At 42.5% G+C, this 26,571-nt stretch overlaps 1 protein-coding gene across 1 annotated transcript; it reads left to right on the top strand.

Annotated features, from left to right (window-relative positions):
• The first annotated feature begins 1,453 nt into the window (after positions 1-1,453).
• UTP25 (UTP25 small subunit processor component) lies at positions 1,454-25,611 on the top strand. Its single transcript, XM_034764504.1, has 12 exons — positions 1,454-1,607; positions 5,482-5,521; positions 7,638-7,893; positions 8,661-8,867; positions 11,150-11,238; positions 14,276-14,686; positions 16,372-16,591; positions 18,324-18,526; positions 19,869-20,051; positions 21,487-21,599; positions 22,124-22,369; positions 25,174-25,611. Exons 1-12 carry the CDS (start codon positions 1,504-1,506, stop codon positions 25,418-25,420), a joined length of 2,319 nt encoding a protein of 772 aa, XP_034620395.1. The 5' UTR covers positions 1,454-1,503; the 3' UTR covers positions 25,421-25,611.
• Positions 25,612-26,571: the final 960 nt, after the last annotated feature.

A 26,571-nucleotide genomic window follows, 5' to 3' on the forward strand; every position in this document is an offset into this window, starting at 1 on the left:
GGCATGGGGCCAGGGCAGTCAGAGAGCCTGCCTTAGCCCCACCGCATGCTGCTGCTACCCCGGAGCCACTCAAGGTAAGCGTTGCTGGGCCGGAGCCTGCCCCCCAAACCTCCTGCTCTGAGCCCCCTGCCACACCCTTCCTGCACCCCAACCCCCTGCCCTGAACCTCCTGCCGCACCCCTCCTGCACCTCAACCCCCTGAGTCCCCTGCTGCATCCCAACCCCCTGTCCTGAGCCCCCTTGTACACCCCGCTCCCCTCCTGCACCCCAACTCCCTATCCTGAGCCCCCAACCCCCTGCCCTGAACCCCCTGCACCCCAACCTCCTGTCCTGAACCCCCTTGTACACCTCGCACCTCTCCTGCACCCCAACCCCCTGCCCTGAGCCCCTTCCTGCACACTGCACCCCCTTCCACACCCCACACTCTCTCTTGCACGCCAACCCCCTGCCCCAGCCCTACATTCATGGCCCTGCATGCAATTTCCCTACCCAGATGTGGCCCTCAGGCCAAAAAGTTTGCCCACCCCTGAGCTAGGGTAACAGTCACAGATAGCAGAAGTGATTTGTTCAAAGTCAGATAGCAAGAACTGAACCTGACTCTTGGGGCTGCCTGCAATGAGCTCCTGCTGGGCATTTACTGAAGTCAATAAGGATCTGAGCAGATTCAGGGGTCCGTCTGTGTGGAACTCATTGCATGATCAAGGCCTCAGTCTGATGCACAATAAACGAAATAAACGTACAGGCATACAACAACGTATTTACAAAGCTGAATCCAGACTGGACGAAGACAGCACAGCAGCTGCTATTAATTTATAAAGCAACTGCATTGACTATGTGTTAGCTGCAGGAGAATTACTGGGTCTGATGAAGAGAGTGTAGAAGGGATTGAACATCACATTGCATGCATCATGGCTTATACCAGGGGTCGGCAACCTTTCAGAAGCGGTGTGCCGAGTCTCCCTTTATTCACTCTAATTTAAGGTTTCGCGTGCCAGTCATACATTTTAACCTTTTTAGAAGGTCTCTTTCTATAAGTCTATAATATATAACTAAACTATTGTTGTATGTAAAGTAAATAAGGCTTTTAAAATGTTTAAGAAGCTTCATTTAAAATTAAATTAAAATGCAGAGCCCACCGGACCGGTGGCCAGGACCCGGGCAGCGTGAGTGCCACTGAAAATTAGGTCGTGTGCCGCCTTCGGCACGCGAGCCATAGGTTGCCTACCCCTGGCTTATACTTAGATACCATGGCAATGGGGCCAGGATGTAAATACCATAGACAGACAGGTACACAATCATAGAAAGGGAGAGGGAACTGCTGCTCTCCAGTTTTCCACGTGCTGTAGTAGCAGAATAACAGGCGAACATTGCAGGAGGCCCTGAGTCAATCAATCCCCACCCACTTTGGTACTGCAGAGGGGAGCGATTTGCGAGACAGTGAGGGTTTACGGCTGACCGTAAAGCGCCAGGGACCCACGTGGGTGCGGGAAGAACAACATCGCCATGGGGAAAAGGAAACCTCCCAGGCACCCGCTGGTCGGCAGCTTGAGCAAGAAGCAGAAAAAGCATCTGAAGGAGTTTGGGGAGGAGCACCCGTTCTACGACAAGTGAGCGGGCGCGGGGGGATGTGATCTCGTGTCCCCGCTGCCCCTTGGCAGCCCGGCCTGCGCTGGGCTCCTGGCCGTGGGACTCCCCACCGCTGCCCGTGCAGCTGGGAAACGGCCCCTTCTCCCGCTTTGCACCCGCCCTGGGAAGAGCCCCGGGGACCTTTAGCCTGATTCTCCCCCCGGCCCCGGCGCTGGGGCAGCCCATCGCTGTCAACATATGATTAGCCCGGAAAGAGCCGAGGCAGGAATGGGCGGAGGCTGGAGGAGGCGAGCGGCTCCCTCCGCCGAGATGGGTCGGGCAGGGGCGTTGCGAAGCGGGAAGTAACAAGGTGTCAGCAGCAGCGATCGCCCCGAGCTCACACTGCACCGGCTGCTCCCGGGAGGGTGGGAGCCGGGCGGAGAGTTGGCAGCCGGGCCCTGGGCTCCCCGGGTACACGGCGGTGCCGGAGGCTGCCGGTCGGCACGTTGTCGAGGGTGGTGGGGTTGGACGGGGCGATGCTGGGGCTGAACGGGGCCGGCTTAAAAAGATCGTGAGTCTCTCTCTGAAAAAGACGCAGCGAAACTCTCCAGCCGGGGAGCGAGTCCGACCTCGCCTTAGGAAGGCGGCGGGGGCGATTGGAGAAAGCGGATGTCTAGGAGTTGGGAGTCTCCTGTTGTGTTCCCGGCTCTGTGTGACTTTGGACAAGACACTTAATTGGCCTGAACCTCAGTTTCCCCATTGCTCGCCCACCTTTTCTAAGTGGGTTTAGATCAGTGGTTCTCAACCGGGCCCCCCGGGGGGCTGTGAGCAGGTTTCAGGGGTCCGCCAAGCGTGGCTGGCCTTAGACTTGCTAGGGGCCAGGAAAGCCAAAGTCCCACCACAGGGGCCTGCAGCCCTGAGCCCCACCACCCAGGGCCTGAGCGACTTCGCTTCACAGTGCCCCCTATGGTGTGAGGGGTCCTGGGCAATTGCCCTCCTTGCTACCCCCTAACACGGGCCCTGGTTTTTATATGCAGAGAAACTGTTGTTGTGGCACAGCTGAGTCTGGAGTTGTTATAGCATGTGGGGAAGAAGGGGGGCTCAGAAAGAAAAAGGTTGAGAACCCCTGGTTTAGATCTTCACCTGACAAGTGCCTATCTATCTAGATGCAGTATTATTAAAGCTACCCCTCTCCCCCAGGTAGTACTAAACCTAATTTTTGAGTGTCCTGTGCACAGTAAGAGGCTTGGTGGGTTTAATTTAATTTTCTCCTGGTGGGGGGACCCCATTCACCCTGGCAGAATCTTGCTTCCACCACCTGCCACATCATCATAACGTGTGGAAAATTCAAAGTGGGACTTAGCTGCTCAGTGTGAATATTATGAAGTGTCACATGGAGATCAGGGGTCTTAGAAACTTGTGGGGACAGCAGGTTGTGTGGCCAGCTATGCACCTGGGGGATCTACTGAGGACTGTTGTCCCCCTAGAACCACCCTTATTCAAGTTTTGAGACTGTCCCTTCAAATGTGTGCAGCCATGCAGGTCTGACTGGGAGCCCATAATAGATATTGTATGCATCCGAAGAAGTGGGCTGTAGTCCACGAAAGCTTATGCTCTAATAAATTTGTTAGTCTCTAAGGTGCCACAAGTACTCCTGTTCTTCTTTTTGCGGATACAGACTAACATGGCTGCTACTCTGAAACCTGTCAAAATAGATATGTTCCTATAACTCTCTACATGTAGGGACAGGTATAGTTTAGTCCAGTTTATGTACAGTAACTCCTTACTTAACATCGTCCCGGTTAACGTTGTTACGTTGCTGATCAATTAGAGAATGTGCTCGTTTAAAGTTGTGCAATGCTCTCTTATAACGTTGTTTGACTGCTGCCCACTTTGTCCACTGCTTGCAGGAAGAGCAGCCGTTGGAGCTAGCTGGTGGGGGCTTGGAACCAGAGTGGACTGGCAGCTCCCCTAAGTTCCCAGTGTGGCAGTAGCCCACCAGGCTATCAATTGCCAGGCAGTTCAGCTGTCCCTCCCCCCACTGCCCTGTGCTGCTCCTGCCCTCTGCCTTGGAACTACTCCCAGGAGCCTCTTGCTTTCTGTGCAAAGGGGGGGGAAGAGGGGTGCTAATGTCAGGGTGTCCCTCTCCCTCCTACTCCTGCCCCCCGCTCCTATACCCCCTCTCCACAGAGCAGGGGACATAATGACAGGGCTCCGGACAGATGGAGCTTGTTGGCAGCAGCTGCTGTCTCAACTTGCTGATGTACTTAAAAAGGCAGTGTACTTAAAGGGGCAATGTACATCTCTCTCTCTCTCTCTCTCTGCCATGCTGTCTCCCCTCCCTCCATTCTTGCTGCCTTGTACAGTGTGAGGCTACATTAACAATGTGTTAACCCTTGAGGGCTCAGCCGAGTGCTCATTTATCATTTAGTGGCAACATGTTCTCTGGGAAATATCCCACCCTCTGACTTCACCACCTCAACCAAGCTTCATAATCATCATTGCTGTGTACAGTATTAAATTGTTTGTTTAAAACTTATACTGTGTATATATAATATAGTCTTTTGTCTGGTGAAAAAAATTTCTCTGGAACCTAGCCCCCCCATTTACATTAATTCTTATGGGGAAATTGGATTCACTTAACATCGTTTCACTTAAAGTAGCATTTTTCAGGAACATAACTACATTGTTAAGCAAGGAGTTACTCTCAGGTAACCCAACTGATTCATCTCATGATTAAATATAAAGATATCCTTCACTGGTATGGAATTGAATTGGTAGCCAGGATGTTATACAACATTTGGCTTTGTGCTGTACATTAGTTTTTTCTAGAGTAAAAGTGGTTCCCTACTACTTCATTGCTCCTATCTTAGTACTGTAAATGCTAGTTTGCCCCAGTTAACTTTGTTGTATAAATTTGTTAGCTGAAGAATCTTGTAGTAAATTGGTGGCATATGCGTATGCGCAGATAAATGTGTTAGTCTCTAAGGTGCCACAAGTACTCCTGTTCTTTTTGGTGGCATATTGTTAATGTTTGTTAGGGAATCTGCCTGTCAGAAGCAACAGAGCAGAATGCTTGGTTATTACGGCTTTTATGAGAGACTTAATATAACAGGGTCTTAACTCATCCACTGTCTGACTCTGCAACTGCCTCAGTTCCTCTCCTTCCCCAGTCACACCACCACAAACATGTGCTTTGAATTACTTTCCCCTTCTGGGGTCTGATTCATAAACATCAAATAATAGTTTAACTAAAAGCCAAAATCACCCACATGCATTTTCAAGGCTCAGCAGTCCACTTCAGCCCTCTTGGGCTCTTAACTCCCTCAAAGATTTTACTTCTCCCCCTTGTAGATAGCTCTAGCCAGATCTTTCTGTCTGGCTGGTATGGAAAGCAGTGTACCCTGTAGGAGCTTTTCTGCTCCCTTAAAGCATAAATGTGTGTCTTTCTCTCTTTTACCCTTGTATCAGGGCACCAATCCTCAGCTCCCCAGAGCTTTGAGACACTCACTCAGGACTACTCTTAGGTCTTCCCTAGCTCCTAGTTGCCCTCCTTCTGAGGGCAGCAGGCTCACTCTTCCAGGAAGCCCTACCCTAGGGGTTACCATCAGGGCTTTGGAGTGGAGCCGGAGCACAGCTCCGAAGCCCTGGTTACCATTATGTGATGTTTGGCACCTGACTCATCACCTGGGAGATGGAGTACTAGGCACAGGTGAGGCTGAGCTCAGCTCCCCTTAAAGGCCCAGCCCATGCTGTAACATTTAGCTTTTCCTTTAAGTTGGCTTTTAATTACATTAGGACTTATTTTTGGTTCATATTTATTGTTTCCTTTCCCCCACCCTACCATTTTGTTATGTTTATGTGGAGAAACTGTCAGATAATTAAGAAAAATAAATGTTAACAATGTCTTTTCAGGGTTTCTGGAAGAGAAGAAACAACTGAAATTTGTGAGCTGGTAATACATTATTACTATTTTTATAGTCCTCTTTGTGTTGCTATGGATAGTCATGAAACTCATATGAAGCATTAAACGGTATAGAGCTAATTTAGATGCCAAATCTAGATTTTAATTTAAGTAAAAACCTGCTTACAGAATACTTTCAATGAAGTTAAAAAAAATCCATTGAAAATAGTTTTGTTTGGTTTTACACATTTCTCTGAAAGGAGAGCCAGGAAGTGAAATTGAATAGAAACTGATGAGTCTCTTTTTGTCATCCAAGCTAAGTGTAGAATTTTTGCATTTCACCTAGCAATAATGGTGAAAAGTAAATTAAACTTTTAAAATGGAGTGTTAATAATAAGTATAATATTAAGTCTGAGAGTGTCCCTTGTAACTCTTTCTCTAATGCCCATTATGGGGTAGGCAATTTGATTTTCATTCTCCAGTTAAATGGTATCTTTTCACTGAGCAAAGGAATTTCATTAAAGCTTGTTCCACTTCTCCAGATCTGTCGTGCTTTAATTTTGTTTTGGTCTGGAAAAGGATATCCCCTCCGTCATTCCCTTTCAGATGGATGAGGAGGCTTCAAAACTTTAGGGTGGAGATTGGGTTCTTTTGCTAGTTGTTTGTTTCTTCAGCGATGGTTCATATTGTTGTTTACAGTATCTCTGCTGCCTCTCACTTCAAGGTGCCAGGAGCTGAAAAGGAAAATTTACTCTCAGCACGAAGCTTGCCAGTGTTCCTGCACAGTAATATTGTGTTCGTAGCGCTGGCTGCAGTGTGAAATTTACATGCAGTCATAGCTAAACATTGTTACGCAGGATCATGCTGGGCTGGTAGAGCAGACAGCAGCTAGGATTCTGACTGTTGCTTAGAGATTCAGGGTTGGCCTATCCACCAGGTTCTGTACTCATTATAAGGGACTTTTTGCTGACTTAATCTTTCGGAGATCAAGTTTGCCTCGTTGAAAGTCGATGTTTCTTCAACGGGCGAAGGATCTGAGCAGTGACTTTTTACTGATTACCAAGCGAGCTAAACTGATGCAGATCTCCACTAAATCTCTTCCTATATGGGTTGCTCTTTTGAGTGTCCGGCACCAGTTTAATGGAACTCATTGCTTGTGGAGACTACAAACATTTTGACCTCCCTCTGACCATGGCTTAGACTGACAGGGTCAAAATCTGTGTTACTGTGTACTCTGGACAAGCCCATTGAGTTAAATCAGTACAGAATTAGATGAACTAGATTTCATATTTAAAAGTCCAGAGATCAAAGTTCTGTGTCCAAGTGGCCAGACTCATCTGTTCCCAAAGAAGCTTAGTGCTCTGACGTGGTCAGAACTGTTATCTTGTACTGTGTAAACAGACTTTCCTTATAGAGATGCTCAGTGCGTTACTATTTATAAACATATTTCCTAACAAAGTTTCATTAATATGAAGCCGATCCCTATAAAGCTGAAAACAATATTGCACTCATAAGCTATGTTGTAGATGTCTCTTACTCATAGCAATTTTTGTCTTGAAGTTTCTGATGCCAAAACTTTTAACTTCACTTTGAAGTTCTTTCAACCCCAATTGATCACAAGAAGCTATTCTTGGAGATGAAGATTTTCAAAACTACCCAGCAGACTTAGCCACACAACTTCTATTGAAATTAAGGGGAGTTATGTGGCTAAATCCGCTTTCAGAATCTCAACTGGGAGGCCTAATTTAATTGCGGGCCTTAAGGAGATGCAATGAAACTACACCTCTACCTCGATATAACGCGACCCGCTATAACACGAATTTGGATATGACGCAGTAAAGCAGTGCTCCGGGGGGGTGGGGCTGTGCACTCTGGTGGATCAAAGCAAGTTCGATATAACACGGTTTCACCTATAACGCGGTAAGATTTTTTGGCTCCCAAGGACAGCGTTATATGAGGTAGAGGTGTATATAGGTCTGTTGAAGAGTAGAATCGTGGAATGCAAAACTTAAAATGGGAGACTTTGGGCTGGTCACCAGCATTAAATGAAAATACTGCTGCTTTGTGTATGTATACACACTAATAATTGCTATGCTGTTAGGATGCATGCTAATTAACATGCTGAAGGAATAATATGTATGTTTTGGAACACTATTTTCACATTCAGTCTGAGAATTCCGAGCACTCAAGTGCAGAAAGTGATGGAGAGAGTGAACCAGAGCAGGTCTCCGTGTATCACAAGCTACTGGCCACATTCAAGACTATTCCAGATGCCAACAATGAAGAAGATGATGAAAATGAGTCTGAAGAAGGTGATGAAAGTGATGAGGACGAAACAGGCAGTGAAGAGTCTCAGGAGGGTGAAGATGGAGATCATACAGCTGGTGAAGAAGATGAGAATGATGTGCAGGACCAGGAAGAAGGTAGTTTTTGTTTGTCTAATGTATGGGTAACAATGGCTGAATTGGCAGGTATAAACAAACCACGACATTCATTAAAGCCTCTGTATCCAAGAGTGGCTGCACTGCGCGCTGGGTTTCTGTTGGGGGGGCGAGGGGGCGGGGCTGTTTTTGTTTTTTGCTGCTCTGGCCCTGAGGCAGTAGTAGCTTCCATGGCTCCTGCAACTCTACGCTGAAGGGGTAGTGGCTAATGGATCTATGTAGCAGTAGATACATCAGCCCTTGGAACCCTCACGGAGCAGGACTCTGCCAAGACACACAGAGGATGTTCCTCACCTGCACAGCAGGCCATTCCCCTCCTCAGCACCTAGTTCTGCTTCTGCCACAGAAGAGAGGGCAGGATTTGCCTCTAGAGGAGAAATTTTTTGAAATGGAAGGAAACCTTCTTTACAAGGAGAGAGCCTCATTTGCAAGGTTGGTTAGTGAAGAGTTCTAGTAAAGAGGTGGCAGCTTTACAAAATTGTAGCTATTTAAAACAGCATTGTTGTTTGGCAGCTAAAAGACCCATCTGCAAAGATATTGTTTAAAATAATCCCTTGGGCATCAGTGACCATTATGCAGCATTTGGCATATGAGCCTTTGTTACTGTAAAACACAAACCGGTTCTGTGTTTGGATAAAATATTGGGAAAAATAACCAGTAGCTAAAATAATACCTGGAAGAGTCAGGTGTCCCTGTAGACTGACTCTTTTCAGAGAACATAATCCATTTCTCTCTTCAATAATTCACAGCTAAAGACACAGCAGAGCAGATGCTTGGCCAGGAGCAAGCCGATGGAGCAGATACCTCTAGTGACCCAAAACATGGAGCAAGTGAAGAGTTCACCGATGTGAAACATGAATCTGAATTTAGCCTGGAAACCAATTTCATGGACGAGGAGAGTGGTGATTACAATGCAGATGAGAGGGAGAGTAGCTCTTCTGTCATGGTTTCAGAAGGTAAAATACACTATTTGCGTAGTGAGCTCTCTGTAGTGCGGCTCCTGTAGTTTGACAGTTTACACTTGTTTACAATAGCCACACGCGGCAAGACTGCAAATTCCTAAAGGCATGCTGTCTAGCCTTTGAATTCTTATGTTACGTTCCTGTTATGAGGACTTGTAAGCCAGTTGTGTCTATGTAAGCTCACCTGGTAATGTGGATAGACAAATTGTCTTCAGATTTGGGAATCTATTTATTCTCCCGTTAACAATGATGTGATTGTGACTCCTGGTAGGAGAGAACAGGGTCTTGAATTTACCCACACACATATTATGAATGAAAAGCCCATCTCCCAAGCTAACCAAAACAAAACTAGACTGAAGTTTAAGAACGTAGACACTGTCTGTACTCAACTTCTAAGTTTCAAGAAACAGAGGCTGAGATTCTTAGTCCTGCTGTGGCCCCTCTACACCAAGAAAAAGGGCCAGAGCGGTGTAAAGTGCCCTAAAAGCCCTGTATCTAGCTGGAGGAGGATTCACTTGGCACAAGCATGTCAGAAGACAGCCATAAGGCTGACTTCTGAGCAACCCCTCACAAGCTCTGAGGTAACAGACGTGCCAGGAGTGTACTCTGGAGATTCTGGGCAGTGCTGCAGCCCATAGGCGAACCCTGGGGGGCTGCTGTAACTTAGATGTGCTGTTTGTACTGGCTAAGTTATGACAGGGGCTCTGCAGCCCAGGAACGGTAATGCACAAAGGTGGCTTAAAGACACCAAAGCCTTCACATCTGTGAGTTCTGTGCTGTGCTTGTTCGTGATACAGCTGAGAATCTCTCCCTAAACATTAAATCAAACTGGGATGTGCCACCCAAACTCCAGTGTTTGAATCACACTGCCGTGCGAAATACAAATAACGGTGTGCAGTGATGTGTATCGCCTTTCCGTGATAAAGTAACATACCGCACATTGGCATTTGCAGAATTTCTGTTCACGTTTCATGCTATGTGGTTTTGATATTAGATGGCATAATTTAAAAGAGAGAAATTATATTTGCAGCATCCCTGGTGACACTGGCTTGTCGGTTTACAACAGCAGCTGATATTAAATCTGGGATGCAATTTGGTTATTGCTACATTAGGGTGGATGCATCAAAGGGCCACGCGATGGGAAATGTTCATTCTCGTTACCCTGGGGAATATTGCTTATGTTGTGGGCATTGCATTTTAATAGGAACTACCAGCTTTTCAAATTCATACTCGGCACAGTGGCATTGTTCAGCCTATAAACAATGTTTCTTTTCTTTGTGACATTGTGGACTGGAAGCTGCTTTTCAGCCTGTGGTAAAAGAGGCGAAACTGGGTCCTCTAGAACAACAGATATGGGTGCATTAGTCAGGGAGCAAATTTCTGTCCTTATCCAGCAGTGACTTCCTGAAAATGGTGGTAATCATTCACTTTCCCTGGGCTAACCAATGTTGGAACCAGTATAAACAGTAACAAATCAGAGAGGCTGTCTTACTTTAAAGTAATATCCTCTTCAGTTTCATTGCTGGGAAGATATGCACAGCACTGCCACAATTTAAAAAACCCCATGAGTTTTGAGCGCTGGATAACCTCAAGACATTGGCACTAGGATTCTCTCTAGTAGGCATTTTTCCTTATGAAATGAGCAGTCCCATGTGATGCAATTATTATCAGGGCCTGATTTTTCAAAAAGCTATGCCTATGATTGTACATGCTGTAGTGTATGGACAGCTACCTGATCTGCTTTTGCAATTACTTGCCTAAATTAATTGAAAATCGGGCCTTTAAAGATTTCAGAAGCAGTTTGGGAGTGTGGGAGAGATTAGACTAATCAGTCTTCACCACCTTTTAGGGAAATTAAGCAAATACAAAAATTCTATTTCAGAAAGTTTTTCTCCCATAATAGAACGGTATTGGCATACTTGATCGAAAGCACCCTATCCCAGGCAGAGCTTTCTATGAAAAAGAAAATGGGCTCATTATTTTTCTTGCAAGATGTGAGATACAAAGTGATGTGCAACAGTATTGTTCCCTTCACACGTGTCTTGCAGTTGAAGCTCCATGGGGTTTCCAGCGTGGTGCTATTTTTTGTATGTTTTGTTTATATACAGAGTATTTGACATTCTGTAGAAGTGAAATGTCTCATCCCTCCAAGTGCTGTAATATCATTTGCTAGCAACTGAGTTACCTGGTTCAAATATCATGTATGACTCAACTTGCAAATCAGTTTAGAAATTTGATTCCAGTTTTAATAAGAATAGCTTTTGTTTTTTAAATAGATCCATTTAAGCAACATATGAACAAAGAACTGGAAGAAAAAGAAATAGGAAACATTTCAGCAAGTTCTAAAAATACAATTCAGCTGAAGGTAATGATGTGTTTGTTTCCCTATCATGAGCTTATAAAAGTGCCTGCATTAAATGAAATTGATGTTTAGCTTACATTAGTCCTTTTGTATGCTTTACTATTCCAAAATTCCAGTATCTGCACTGAAATAGATTCTGAATACTTATTACTGTTGGAACTCTTGTCAACATTCAGTCAGACTGCATTGTTGTTTAGATTTTTCTTTTTGCCTAGTTCAAAGCTGGAGTCAAAATTTAAGCTTAGACCTTCAACTGGAGTAAATGGGAGCCACTGAGGATCTGGCCCTTATGGTCTAATCTGCACTATTGAAATTAGTAGACAGTTTGTTGTTGACTTTTGGTAGGATTAGTCCCGCAAGGCCTGATTCTGAGAGGAGGCAAGCACCTCCTGTGATATGCTGGGCACCTGAACACTTGTTGTTACCACAGGGATCATTCATCCAGTCAGACACCTTGATGTTACTTTATAGATTTAAGACCAGAAGGCACCATCTAGTCTAACCTCCTGAAAACTTGGACTTGTTCAGGATTTGAATCTAGGATCTCTTGTATCTAAAGCAAGACTCCTACCCTACACCAAGGAGCCACACTTAATAGATCTGCTCTTTGATCTACTTGTTCAAATACAGTCATTTGTCACTAAGGGTTCTGTTCTCGGGGTGGGGGTGGGGCGGGCAGGGGGAGAGTTAAAGATGCCCAGCACATGTAACATCTTGGATAAATTATCCAAGAGGTAACCTGCAGCTGTCAACTCTGTCCTCCCCGTAGTTTTAGAAAACCTGGTAATGAATAGGAATCAAAGCTGGATAGTTGGAAAATATTTTTAGGAAATGAATATTATTTTTTATTACTTGGATTGCCATAGCATTCAAAATGTGCTAGATACTTTCCAAACATCGATACAGTCCTTGCCTAGACGGGTATGCAATCTATTTTAGATTTTAAATTGATGTTCCGTCTCATTTGTCATCTTGCTCAACAATTTACATTAGTTTTGTACTCCTAGTAGTGACTAACTACTAGTCCTAAAATGAACCACATGAGATGCATCTTGATATTCATGTCATAGGACTACTGTAGCCTATTACTCATTTCCATGACATGCTGCTTCTAGTGGCATGTAGATTACATCACCATGAAAACAGTTTTTTTTTAATATATATATTAAAAAAAAAAAAAACCTGTTTTCATGGTGATGTAATGTAATATACAGAGAGAGAGAGCACACAGTTATTCAACATGAGGTAGATTGATTTTTAAATCACTGATTTTAATCAACAAGCAAGAAATCTTGGTTTGAATAATCAATTTTAATCTTGTTTTGCATTGATTCTCATGAATTGGTATAATTTGATACCTTTTTTTGGTAGTAAAAGAATATACTCTATCTATACACATTTATTTAAGCAATTACATAGCTTAACAGATCTGAATAGATTCTTAATTTTTACATTTTTATTATGTTAGAAAGTGGTGAATGATCAATTTCTTATTCAGTAGATTAATTTTTTTATTCATGATTTGTGTCAAGCTGCATTTGAATGGAAATTGGAATTTAGTTTAAAAATCTACAAAACAGTATTTTAAAATTGTTTTTTATTAGTTAAGTAATTAAAACTACCTTAAAAGTTCTGGATGCATAAATTAAAAAAACGAAGTTTATCAAAACATGTTTTGCATTTTACATTACCTGATTTAGTAAAGAAAAGAAGTATATCTGTAGTAAATGAATTGAACTGACTATTTCTGGTCACCATATCCTTCACAACTTTAGAATTAATAGATCACCATTCACACTTTATTTTTTTATTCATATTCTGCTTTTTCTAGTTTAATAAACTGAAATAAAGAAAATATTCTCTCTGCACTTGCAGAAGAGGCTACTGCAGTCAAAAATTGGACTGAACATTTTGTCAAACTGTCGTTCAGGTGCTTGGACAGGATCACCAGATCAATGTCTTTTAAACTTTGGCAACAAAAATGTACTGCTTGAATATTATTTTTTCTTTAATTTAAATTATTTTAATAGATTATAGTAAATTTAGGTTGTAACATAAATTGTCATAATTTCAAATAGGTTTCTTATACAGAAAAATTACTTAATTTGCATTAAAAATGCAATTTCCTTCTTTGTTTCTTTAAATCATGTATTTTTATCCACCTGATACATTGGCTTACCCTCATTTAAGCTGGAGTCTGATGTTTAATGGGAATCTTACAGCAGGCCATGATTTTATTTGTTGAAGAGTGGCCATAGGTAAAGACATGGAACAAATACAGAGGCGATATGTAAACTGATGCATGATGTACATTGGTAAATTGGGTGCAAGTGAGAACAAAGAAGGGTGTAACTTACGTGGTGAGAGGCTAGAAAAAGCTAGAGCCTTATTTAACTTGCCCCTGCTAATTGTTTCCTTCGTTGCACTCATCACTTCTGGCCTTTCAGAATTTAAATCACACTAGCTTATGCTTCCTGGTTAAACTCTCTAAGACACAGCAGCTAACATGTAATTTACATCCCCTCTGAATCTGGTCCTTGAGCTTAAAAAAGTGCTTACATGAATTATCTTATTTTTCATATGGTAAAGAAAGTAAATGGTATGTTTACACCATGGAGACTATATCAACATTGCTATGTTGGCATAGCCCCATAGTACATGCAGACTACACTGACAGAAGGAGTTTTCTTGCAAATATAGGAACACCACCTCCCCAAGCAAAGTTAGCTATGTTGATGGAAATCCACTTCCATCAGCATAAGCTACATCTACACAGAGGATTTTGTTGGCATAGCTACATTGGTCAGAGGTGTGGTTTTTTTCACCCCCGACCGAAGTAGCTTTGCTAATAAAACCTTTCAATGTAAACTAAGCCTGAGCGATTGTGTGTGTTTGAAGGAAGAATGGTTTTTAATTTGTATCATTTTTGAGAGGCTAGTGTTTCATCTATGTTATTAAAATAACTGCTATATCAATGTATATTTTTAGCTGTATGGTGCTAAGTAATATCATGTTTGATTTTCTTTTTCTTTTTTTCCAGTGGCCAACGTTGGGCCAGTTAGTTTTTTCTTCTTCGTTACAACAGCCGAGAACTTTTAAGCCAGATAAAGAAGCTGATTTGAAACGGCTTCATCTTCACAAGACTTTAGAATCCACCTGGCCAAAAGTGAACAGCCAGTTCTTATCCACACTGACTAAACAGAACAAACACCCGTTTACCCTGTTACAAAAGGAACTCTTTTGTATTATGAATCAGTACAAGGACTTGTTCTACCCAGAAAGAACTGCTTTAGGGAATGGGGAAGAAGTGCGTCATGCTTACTGTCTGCATGCAGTGAATCACGTCCTGAAGGCAAATGCCCAGGTTCTCAGCAATAATGCCAAACGAAGAGATCAGAAGCCAGCAGTTGATAATGATGATTTCAGGGACCAAGGACTCACTAGACCTAAGGTGGGAGGACTCCATTAGCATCATCTTTTGTTGGGTAATTGACCCTCCATGCAATTGTCATAATAGTTTATCCTGGCATCATCCACTAGCTCTTTATATCTTGTGACATGTTCCCAATTTTTGTCTTTTCACACTGGCTTATCGTGTTGTCTTGAAGCTAAGCAGCAAGGGCAAATAGTCTAGGAGGAGGGCTAACTTCAGTTTGCACATTTTGCAGGCAGACTAATTCCAGGACACCTGCTCTGTTGGAAGAGTTTTTCTAGTGCCATAACAGATTGATGTGTGTTTCCTTCCTTGTTCTTATTCCATTCCTGCTACACTAGCAAATAAAGAGCCTCCATATCTCCCTTTAAAACTTACACTGTTGCTGCAGTTGGAGGTCAATATCTATACAAACTGCCCCAGAAAATCACTTGCTGCCCTTAGGATCAGTGGAGATGGTTCAGTATAGTCACTACTCTTCAGCCAAAGCCTTATGAGTTCCCACTCCCTTCCCCCTGTTTCTCAAGGGCTACTGTCATTGTGGGTCACGCTTTGCTTCAGACTTCTTTGTATCTGGTGCAGCATAACTTGGGACCAAAATTCCTCTGCTGTTATTACATAACTCTGTTGCTATGTCAACTAAAAATCAGCAGGGATCTATCTGTATTGGCTCTAGGGGATCCAGTCCCATCAGATTCTAATCAGGCCACTTTTCCCTTTCATTGGTGATGAGGCCCAGATTAGAGCTGTCCTGCAATCAAATTATGTTCTTGATAGGGAACATGTCACTAAGCCACCATGAACTGATTGATGGACAGCTGGATGCAGTTTGCACTGATTTGTCACTAGAAGTGTAAGTGGCCTGGTTTAAAAGTTCCAGTCTTGGCTGGTCATGGAACATTGTGGACTGATCACCTTTTAAAAACATCTGGTTTGGGTTTTTTTCTTCTATCAGTTAATTAGATATTAATATTTAGGTATTTTGAGGGGTTTTTTTTTTTACTAGAACCAAACTTCGATCCAAATACAGCACCAAGTCCAAGCAGCTGTGTAGAGGCTACTCCAGCCATTTGTGTGCGGGGCTTTGCTAGCTTGTGTGGGGAGAATAGAAGGATCTTCAGAGTGGCAAATCCTCTGGTGCCAGTGGCCCGTGTCTTGTCCGTGCCCTGCATGCTAATGACCAGAGTTCCCTTTGCAGAGCTGAGCTCCAGGCCACGGTTGGGGGTAAGCCCCCGGGCATCCAGCCCCATCCATTGTACAGCAGAACTTCATAGGTTCACTTCCAACGGTTCCTCTTTGCCCACGGAAAAGGGGGCTACATTTACTCATTGCATTTCTAGTTCCAGCTGAGTCACTTACAGCTGACTTGCAATAAGGTGTTTGGAAGCCGGCAGCTAAGGCCTGTTTTAGTGGAAGTGCATTTTGAAGCACTTCACTGAGCCAGCTTCAGGACCCAATCATATCTGTTCAGTCAGGCTTTCATTACTCAGGCACAAACCTCTAGCTTGGAATTTGCTTGCAAGGGACCTATATTTCCTTTAATCCAGATGGCATAGTAATGGGTACTATGCGTAATAATAAATAAAATTCAGGCCTCTTTGTATTTTTTGTGCTTCATGGGATGATGTGCATTCCCTTCTTCTCTAGAGAAGACATTGTTACCGAGGGAAGTTATCCTTTTGTAATTGTGTTGGTCCATACAGGTGCTGATAGTAGTGCCCTTCCGTGAATCTGCCTTACGGGTGGTGCAGATTTTCATCAGCCTCCTTGAGTCAGGGAGTAAAAAACAAATAGATGTAAGTAACAAAAGGCGCTTCAAAGGGGAGTTTGGTTCTGATCCAGATGAGAAACCTCCCAACCTGAAAAGACCTGAAGATTATGAAGCTGTGTTTGCAGGCAACATTGATGACCATTTCAGAATAGGTAATAAAATCAATATTTTATCAATATTTTAGTTCTAAAAATTAAAGAGCAGGGATACAGTTTTCCTAAATGACTTAGGAGCCTAATTTCTGTTGACTTCCAATGAAACTTAGGCTCCTAAGTGCCTAAATCACTCTTGAAAATGCAGTTTAGGTATTCTTGAAAATTTCATCCCAGGTCAAGATTCTTTTTTGGTAAAGTAACATTATGAAATCTTTTTCTGCTTCCTGGTTAAGATCAAGTTTAATATAATTTTTGAAACCCAATGTATCTTTTATTGGAGCTGGGGGGAATCCACATTGCAATTGAGAAAGGATGGACTTGGTATAATGGACCTCTTCCGCTTCTAATGACTATAGTTTCTCCTGATTGTTTTTAAAGCAGTTTGTCTGCACTGAAGTTATTAATCAGTAATGGCCTGAGGAAAATTAGAAATTCTGTAATGAGCAAAGCAATTTTCTACTATATTGCATTTGTTTTCCAGCAGAGTTTTCATGCATGCAAAGGATGGGCAGTGAGTATGAATACTAGTTGAGCAGAAAATGGCAAGACTGTTTAATAAATTGAAATTTCATGCTGGCTTGGTAGCTTGGTATGCAGAGAATTAGCTTGTGGCTTGATGCCACGAGTGGTAAGTGGCTGTTCAAACTTATCTAGACAGAGAAGAAGAGGCTCTTAAAATTATTGTCTCTTGAAAGATAATTTGGCCTTCAAAGATATTTGATAATGTTGTGGGAAATGTAAGCATTTGCCCCTCTTCACCAGTGAATAGCTGTGATTTACTGAGAGTTACACTGCTTTCTGCAGCGAAATCACTCTCTTCAACATCCCATCCCCATGCAAAAACCTGTCTGATTCACCTACTACTGTGAAGAAATGCACATCGGAATAGAGAGGAAATAGTCATCTGTCATCTTGCAGCAGCATTATGATGGCAGCCATCACCATGTTTTCGAGGCACTAAAATCCTTTTTAGTATGGATTAGGGAATGCATTTTAAACTCTACTAGTTCATTATTATTTTTAATATTTAAAAAAAATATTTGTCAATGTTTGTGTTACATTAAATTGTAACTCTGTCTTGTGTGTTTATGCCCTCTGGTAGCTTATTTCATTGGCTTGATTTCCAGTTAGGAGTTTTTAAAATTATTTTTATTTAACCAAAACATACAAAAGATGAAACCCTGGCCCTGTTGAAGTCAGTGGGAGTTTTGCCATTAAATCAGGAATTCTACCCAAAGTGTCTAACTTGGGCACAGAAAGCTGTGGGCCCAAATACCATCAATGATGTAGTCATGAGCTGGATAACTAACTCATCACTTTATTTTTGTACACAAGAAACATTACCTAGGTCAGCCCAGCATGCCTGATATATCATGCTAGTATAGAACCAGTGTCCATAAAGTTACTCCAAACTGGCATTGATTGAATTGAGAGCAGAATGGGTCATCCTGCCTTTATGTAGGAGGGGAGTGTTGCGTTTTTAATAACCTATGGATCTGTGAATGGTATTGATATATTTTTAAAGGTGCTCCTTGCAATCCTCCTTGGACAGAATAAGATAATGATTACAACAAGATTTAAAGAAGAAGAATATAAACTGTAGGGGTGGGGGAGAGGGAATTGTGGGTTTTTTCATTGCATGACCCTTTGGGGTGGGGAAAAAGGAAATACAGTGATCAAAAAGTCAAACATACCAAGAAAATACTGCTGTTTGTTTTTTATTGGACAGGGGTTGCTATTCTTCAAAAGAGTATGCGATTATATGCACCATTTTACTCTTCTGATATCATCATTGCCTCTCCCCTTGGCTTGAGGACCATTATTGGGGCAGAGGGGGAGAAGAAGAGAGATTTTGATTTCCTCTCATCGATAGAAATTCTTATAATTGATCAAGCAGATGTTTACCTAATGCAGAATTGGGAGCATATTCTGGTAGGTTTTTTTCACCCCATATTACTTTATTTGTTTGACATGCTATACTATGTCTAACTAGTGATATAATTCATCCCTAGCAATAAACTCTGTCAAATTTTCATTCTCTCTCTCTGTGCCTTCCACTTAATAATGTTTCATCTCACTAACATTTTCCCATTATAAAAGTAATCTTGTCCTGGAATGACAGATGCATGCTGAAGTCTGCTAGGCCTATGACACTCCTTGGATTTCAGTAATACTCAGCTTTTACTCTGTAGGTAAAATACTTTTACTCTGTAGGTCTCAGTATTTGGCATTTCTGTAGCACATTTTATCTAAAGTTCTGTGAAGACGTTCACAACTGTTGATTAAATCTTGGAACAACCCTATGAGGAAGATAACAGGGACTGCTTCACCCAGTTCTGGGAGGGAACATAGCAGCTGTATGACAGTTTACAATAACATTATACAACATTTCAGGTCAGAAAATAAAGTAGAATACAGTATCTGATTGTAACTATGTGTAGAAGAACTTGGGAAGGAAGTTGCTTTCTGCCTGCCGTGGAATTTGGCTTAGATGGTTAGCATCCCGACAGTTGCCGAATTTAGGTAATTTATAAACACTCCTTGAATTACTACTTAAAATGTTAGCTCTGTATCTTTCAGGAAAAAAAATACGTTGTTCACTGTATTAAAACAAAGCAGATTTCCATGAGACTGCTGGATTGAAACACCCTACTAAGGTGCCCAGGTATAAATTCCTGAGATTTAAGAAGCACTGTTAACGCGGTGCTTTCAGAAGCGAGCTTGGAGAGTGTCTTTTTTTAAGTAACATGTCCCAGGGGAAAAAAAGCATAAAACTGAATATTAACAGAAATGCATTCATTGATACCAATCCGGAAGTTTCTCTGAGTGAAATTCACTGATGTGGCACATAAGCCTGGTGCTGTCTCCTCTGCCCAGGGATGAATTCACCATCTGTGTTCATAGCTGTCACTGAGTGCTATGCGGGTTCCACTTTGGTTTTATTGATTAGGTCTAGACTTTCTGGAACTGGCCCCACATGGGGAAGAAATCAGGAGCTGGGACCATACCAAGACTGAAATCAATCTCACTTTAAGCTTCTAAAGTCTGAGGAGCTAATGACTTTTAATTAGGTCCTGTAGAAAGAAATCTAGTAAATTACTGTTCATCTGATGAGTGAGCAGGATCCAGAAAGCTGTGTTTTGGGAGCCTGCTAGTCTGTTATGCTGTCAGCTGATTTGTTCATTTCCACTCGCTTTCACAGTGCAGTTAACTTACTTGCCAAGTGTGCATTCGTAGTCTAAGGTTACATACATCTGTTTCTCTCTGTTTAAAGCACCTGATGAACCACCTCAACCTCCTTCCTTTGGAGTCCCATGGTGTAGATTTTTCACGAGTGCGCATGCTGAATCTGAATAACTGGTCAAAGTATTATCGTCAAACGCTACTGTTTAGTGCTCTTCAAGATCCCCAGATTAACTCTATCTTCAATAAGAACTGCTTCAATTACAGAGGCCAGGTGAGTTCACGGACAGGCCGATAACTATCTTAGATTTTGTAGGTAACGGGGTAACAGGATCAGCTGCTTCCTACGTGTCCTCTTGTGGCCAGGGTGGCTTTGCTACACCCTACCTCAGTTTCCCCTCTTGATTCCTCAATAACTCTAACTCCCCTCCACTCTCCTTCCCCCTACCCTCCCCTTTGCCCCCAAGCATCTTTAATGAGTCTGGTGGCAGCCCTTCTTTGGGTTTGGTTTTATTAACATAAAGTTCAAAATAAACACAAGTTCTTCTACCCCATCTTAAGCTGGGCCCAGCCCCGCATCCCTGAGGTATTGCCTCTGATGGTTCTCTGAGCCTTTGGAGAAGACACAAGGTTGATCCTGCCTTCTTTGTCTTCTCTCCAAAAGGAAAACTAAACCTACAGCTGGGAGTTTCTGCTCAACCACAACTCCCTACCTTATGGACCACTGCAGGAGACTCTCTCATCCTGCAGCTTCCCTCTGCAGATCATCCCCTGAGCCCCTTCGGCTATCCATGGGCCTCTGTTTTTCTGGCCTCCTCAGAGGCCAGGCCTGATTTAGTCACTTGGCTGTCAGTCAGGTGACAGTTCAGTTTCTTCATTGTGGAGGCCAATAATCAGGTCACAGTCCACTGTGATGGCAATCTCCCTTTAGAAGGGCCAGCCACCCTCTGACAAGATGCCATGTTAATCTTCAACATGAAGAAACAGCAATAGAAATTTTTATTGTTTGTGCATGTGCCAATAGTTCATATAACGCACATCAGTTTTTAATCTACAAACTGTTGCCTTAAGCGACCATTCTTATCCCCAGAGATTCCATTGTAATTTTATTTGATCTATTAGATTTTTTTTTTAATGTAATATGTTTATTATGGCAGTGCCTAAGCGCCAGCCAAGAAGGGACCCCATTGTGCTAGGCATTGTGCAAACAGAGTTGTTATGGAGATTCCTGAGGTGACAAAGTTTCAGGTCAAATTTTAGCGTTTGGTTTTGTATTGAATCTTATAAACCTTGCTATTAATAGAGGGTGTTGATTGTTTTTGGGGGGTGGGGGGTGTTTCAATGGAATTTTTGTTTACAAGTTACATTCCCTCTAACTTGCTTGCAAGCCAGACACTGCAGCATTGTACTAATCCATGAGAACCCAAAAGTGAAAATGACCAGATGATTGTCCAAGATGAGCAAAAGGCATACAGAAAGCAGTGTGTTAGTTCCCACTCCCGTATCCTCCTAGAAGCATGTCATGTATAGTTACTCAGATACTGTGTGGAAGTAGTGCTGGCAGTAGTTCTCTATTGACTTGTTCAAAACAGCCTCGTTTGTTGCCTGAAGGAGTATGTCATTAGCTGAAAACTGATTAGAATGTGAAGGCTTTTTAAATGCCGTTTACGTTTCACTGCTTCTCTAACTGTTTGACTTACCTCCTGCAGGTAGCTGTAAGGAACGTACCCTCGATTGGCTCCATTAGCCGTGTTGTGGTACAGCTTCCTCATGTCTTCCGAAGGCTGGAAGCTGAAAGTTCTATTTCTGTAATGGATGCAAGGTAATCTGTCACCCAAACCATTCTGCTATGCCCCAGTGTCTGCAGCTTCAAATGTGCTTAGTCCAATATAATGCACTCTATGCCCCACAGGGCTGGTGTGCCTAAAAAGAATGAGATAGTAATCTGTGCTCTTACTGCTCATCAGATGTGGGTTAGACACAGCACAGTCAAATAAATGAACTGGTACTTTCCTCTCCCCTAGTCCTCTCTCCCCCTCCCCATTTTTCTTTTAAAGATTACAATCAACATCGTAGAACCCTTGCACTGATGTACCTTTGTGTTTAGCCCTTCTCAAGTCTGGAAACCTTGGTCAGTGTAAAGATTTTCTTGACTGTGACACAGAATAATAATGTTTGGAGGTTATGTGGGGTTTATTTAGGGGGAGGTGTTGGTGTGGTTCTTTTTTGTTAGTTTTGTAAGGGTTCCTCCCCCCACCCAACCACCATTCTTAAGAAAGCTCATTTACATGTTGGAAAGATGAATATTGACTCACAATAATATTGATGTGCATTTTCTTAACCCAGGTTTCAGTTCTTCATTGACAAAGTTTTGCCTGAGTATCGTGATGCAATCATGTCACATACACTTGTTTACATTCCATCGTATTTCGACTATGTGCGTCTTCGAAATTACTTCAAGAAGGAAGAGCTGAATTTTACACACATCTGTGAATACACCAAAAAATCCGGTATCTCCAGAGCAAGACAATTCTTCCTCAAAGGAGAGAAGCAGTTCTTAATTTTCACTGAACGCTTCCACTTTTACAAAAGGTAAGCCATGGGCCAGATTCTGCTTTGAGATGCACATATGGAAATCTGAAAGCAAAGCCTGGCCCTGTGGGAACATGCTAGCCTCAAACTAGCAGTAACGGATGAGTGGTGGTGGTCTGGTTCATGAACCAATGTAACCTGTTTGGGGAATCCTTCTAAGATTGAAGTAGGAGCCTCATGAAAGATTAACACAGACAAAAATTGCAAGTGTTCCCCTAAATATTTAATAATACATTAAATAATGTATAGGGCTCAATGCTGGGAGTTGGTAAATGCACCCAACTCCAACTGACATCTGCAGGAACACAACACCATCCAGAATTGGCCTAATAGTACCTTTCATCACAGTCTGCATCTGTGTTGGGATAATTCCTTTCACCTCTGGAAAGGAAGATGGATTCTGCTAGGAGCCCAGAGGCTGATGAAACTGACCTTGCGTAAAAGTTATAGGATCCTTATTGAGCATGTCAGGGTCAGGATCTCTGCTAAATTACATTCAGAAGAGCACCTACAGCTGCTCAGTGCTCTCCAGCATTGCCTCAGGAAGAATGTCCCCACATGAATCTCCAGTCTCTGTACAGCAGGATGTAGATTAGTTTGAAAATCTCATCTTATAAAAAGGCTGTGAAAACATAAGGTTTATGCCCATAAATTGATCTGAAACACTCACGTCCCGTATACTTTGAATTTTACAGTATCACAGAGCCATCTCTTCGGCATCCATCAGCTGAGTATAAGGGTCTTGCTATTTTGAGTAATACAGATCATCCAGCAGACTGTGTTGGGTTTTTTGTTGTTGGTCTGAGCATTCTCTCTCTCTCTCCTCCCACCAACTCTAGCTTTCTTGCCCCTTTAGAATATAGCTTTTGTGGTTAAACCCATATTCTAAGGGTACGTCCAGACTACCTGCCATATCGGTGGGTAGCAATCGATTTATCGTGGATCGATATATCACGTCTCGTTAAGACGTGATATATCGATCCCGAACGCGCTCCCCGTCGACTCCGGAACTCCACCGGAGCGAGCAGCAGTAGCGGAGTCAACGGGGAGCCGCGGCGGTCAATCCCGCGCCGTGAGGACCCAAGGTAAATAGATCCAAGATACTTCAACTACACTATTCACGTAGCTGAAGTTGCGTATCTTAGATCGATCCACCCCCTAGTGTAGACCAGCCCCAAGTAACGCTCTTGAAATGGTGATACTTAGCATTTTAGGGGCCAAATTGAACAGAGGTGGAGTTGACTTACATCAAGGTCAGAATTTGACCCTCCATCTTTAAAGTGCTTTACAACTATTCACTCATTCTCTGTAAGTTCCCTGTGTGGCAGAGAGATAGCGATTAATATTTATATTTTGCACATTTGGGAAACTGAGGCAGGGAGGTTAAAGGACTTGCCCAAGGCCCCCTGAAGGAAATTCTAGCAGAGCCAGGTTTAGAACTCTGGAGTTTCCGGTTCTCAAGTCCTCTGTTGGGTGCAATAAACCATATTGTGATTCTTACAGCATGTAGAGTGCTTAGGCTGGCAGTGTGACCGCTTCCCAAAATGACTCTTTTGGGGTTTTAATATATATATTTGGATATTTCAGTTGGTTTCTTCTCCCTTCCTCTCCACAGTAGTCTAGGAAAAAAGCATTAAAACTAAGTTAATGCTGTATTTTAAAGAAGGGGGGAAAAAAAAGTCCAGATGTGTAAGTGAGAAATCAACGTGCTTTGTCCTGACTACAGCTGATCTTTTTTTTTTTTTTTTTTTTAAGATGGAATAGTTTTCTGTTGAAAAATGCTACTTAATCTAAACCTTCCTGTGCAAGATTTGATATCAATTTTGATGAAATTTTCAATGGAAAAAAGTAAAAATGTTTTCCATTAATTTCATTTAACTTTCATTGTATTGAAATATATAATACATTTATTATTATATATATATTTTATTACATACATAACTGCATAATATTGGTCAAAATAAAACATTTTGATGATTCTGAATCAGTTTTAATTTTCTTTTTGCATGACATTTCGGTTATTCGTTCTAATTCAGAACAAATCTTTTTTTGAAATGGGATTTTCTGTGGAACAGAAATCCCAGTTCTTAACCAGTTTTTGTTCTGACTAGCACATACATAAGATTGTTCCAAGACTCCAACAGTCTTTGGATGTTGTTACATCCTTGGACGTAGTAAAAGCATTTTAAGCGATCAGACACTTAAACTAGTCGACATGAAACTCCTCTGGTAATTCCTAATGTATTGCAAAGCGGGATTTGGATTTTATTTCAGTGATGCGTGTGTGTGTGTGTATGTGAGGGGAGACAGAGCCAAAAAAACCCTATTATCTAAATGTAAGCCCGTAGCCAGAAAAGGGAGCTATATGAGTGGATTTGTACAACCCCATTGAATTGAATTGCACTGGTTTAATTTGGACACCACTGGGGCACACTGCCCACGTTACTGTATTAGGGTTAAATCCAAAGAGTTTGAGTTCAGTGGGAGTTGATGGCGCTCAGCACTTTTCAGGAGGTGCCCAATACCTAGCAGGATCAAGCTCTTCATTCTGCTTCTGTTTAAGTCAATGGCAAGACACCCAGACATCAGTGGATGTAGCATTGGACTTACAGAGCTTGATCATGGAAGAGCCTGAGTGCACTTAACTCCAACTGAAGTCAGGGAATTGGGAGAGCTCAGAGCCTCAAAGGATTGAGTCCTTAATTTACTATGTAACTTTCATAAGTGGACAGTGTAAATGGAGCGTTTCTGCAGTCAGATTGCAGAATACCAGATTGTGACCATGGTATTTTTCTCTCATTCAGATACCTAATAAGGGGCATTAGAAACCTCATTTTCTATGAGTTACCAACCTACCCCCATTTCTACAGCGAGGTTTGTAATATGCTGACGGCCACAGCCAGTGGAGAGGAAGCTACTTGGACTTGTACTGTTCTGTATTCAAAGTATGATGCTCAGAAGTTGGCTGCTGTGGTCGGTGTAGATCGTGCTGCTCAAATGCTGCAGTCGAAGAAAAACGTGCACCTTTTTGTTACTGGAGAAAATGAATGAACAAAGTCATGGACCGAGACTCTTATTGTATGGACTTGGATCTTTTTGTCTAACATGCACTTTGATGCTGTTTTTTAAAAAGTGTTTGGGGGAGGAGAAGATGTATCAAAAATATTTTGTTGGAATTTGTTTTACAGGGTTAATTTGTATATGTAAATACTTAAGACAATGAGGGAAGTAAAAGGTGCCATTTAAGCAAAGCACATGTGCTGCTGCTTCTGTGTAAGTGAACAAGCTTAAAAAAAAAATTAGAGTTTCCTGGCTAATTTCCCCCCCCATGCGCTATCCGCATCCTGGAAAATATTTAGAAAATAATTGTGGGGTGAAAAATGCCTTGTCATTAGACGATGGCACTCCCTTTCCCCCGTTCTGTCATCAGAAGCTCCCTATGTTCCTTCATCAAATACAACTTTCTGCTGACTCATTCAGGGGGAAATTCTTCCAGATGTTGAGAGTGTGTTCATGCAAGACATTCTGCACTACTTATACCCACGTTGCCCCTCAGTTGAGGGGAGGGCATAGGCAGAGCCATTAAACAGGGGTGCCCGTGTAACTCCAGCATGTCATTGAGTGAGTAGCTGAAAACACCATGACTTGGCCTTTTGAGAACAATTTGGGGTAGGAGTTAATGCATCTGCACTCAGACTGATTAAATGGCCCAAAGTTCACCACATTCCATCCTTACAATGCTAATTTCAGTCCTAATGCTTGTTTAAGTTTTATTAGAGCTATACTTTCAAAGCTAGATGCACACCGTTGTGCTTTTCTGCACACTTACCTTATCTGTGCAGCTCCCCTGTGTGCACACCTAGTTACAAGATCAACAAAGGAGAGGCACAGACTGCTGAAAACTAATCCAAAGTCTTCATAGAGAGTTTGCAAAATTACTTGGGTATGTCTACACTGCAGAGAAATACCTGCAGCTGGCCCATGTCAGCTGACTCAGGCTGCGGGACTGTTGCATTGCTGGGTGGACTTTGGTCTTGGGCTGGAGCCTGAGCTCTGGGAGCCTTCCAGCCTGAGCCTGGAAGTCTCCCCAGCAATGAAACAGCCCTGCAGCCCAAGACCATGAGCCAGAGACAGCTGGCATGGACCAGCTACGGGTTTTTCGTTGCTGTGTAGACATGTCCTTTATGAGTTTCTGAATACCT

Source organism: Trachemys scripta, chromosome 3 (genome assembly GCF_013100865.1).
Source record: "Trachemys scripta elegans isolate TJP31775 chromosome 3, CAS_Tse_1.0, whole genome shotgun sequence".
Lineage (NCBI taxonomy): Eukaryota > Metazoa > Chordata > Testudines > Emydidae > Trachemys > Trachemys scripta.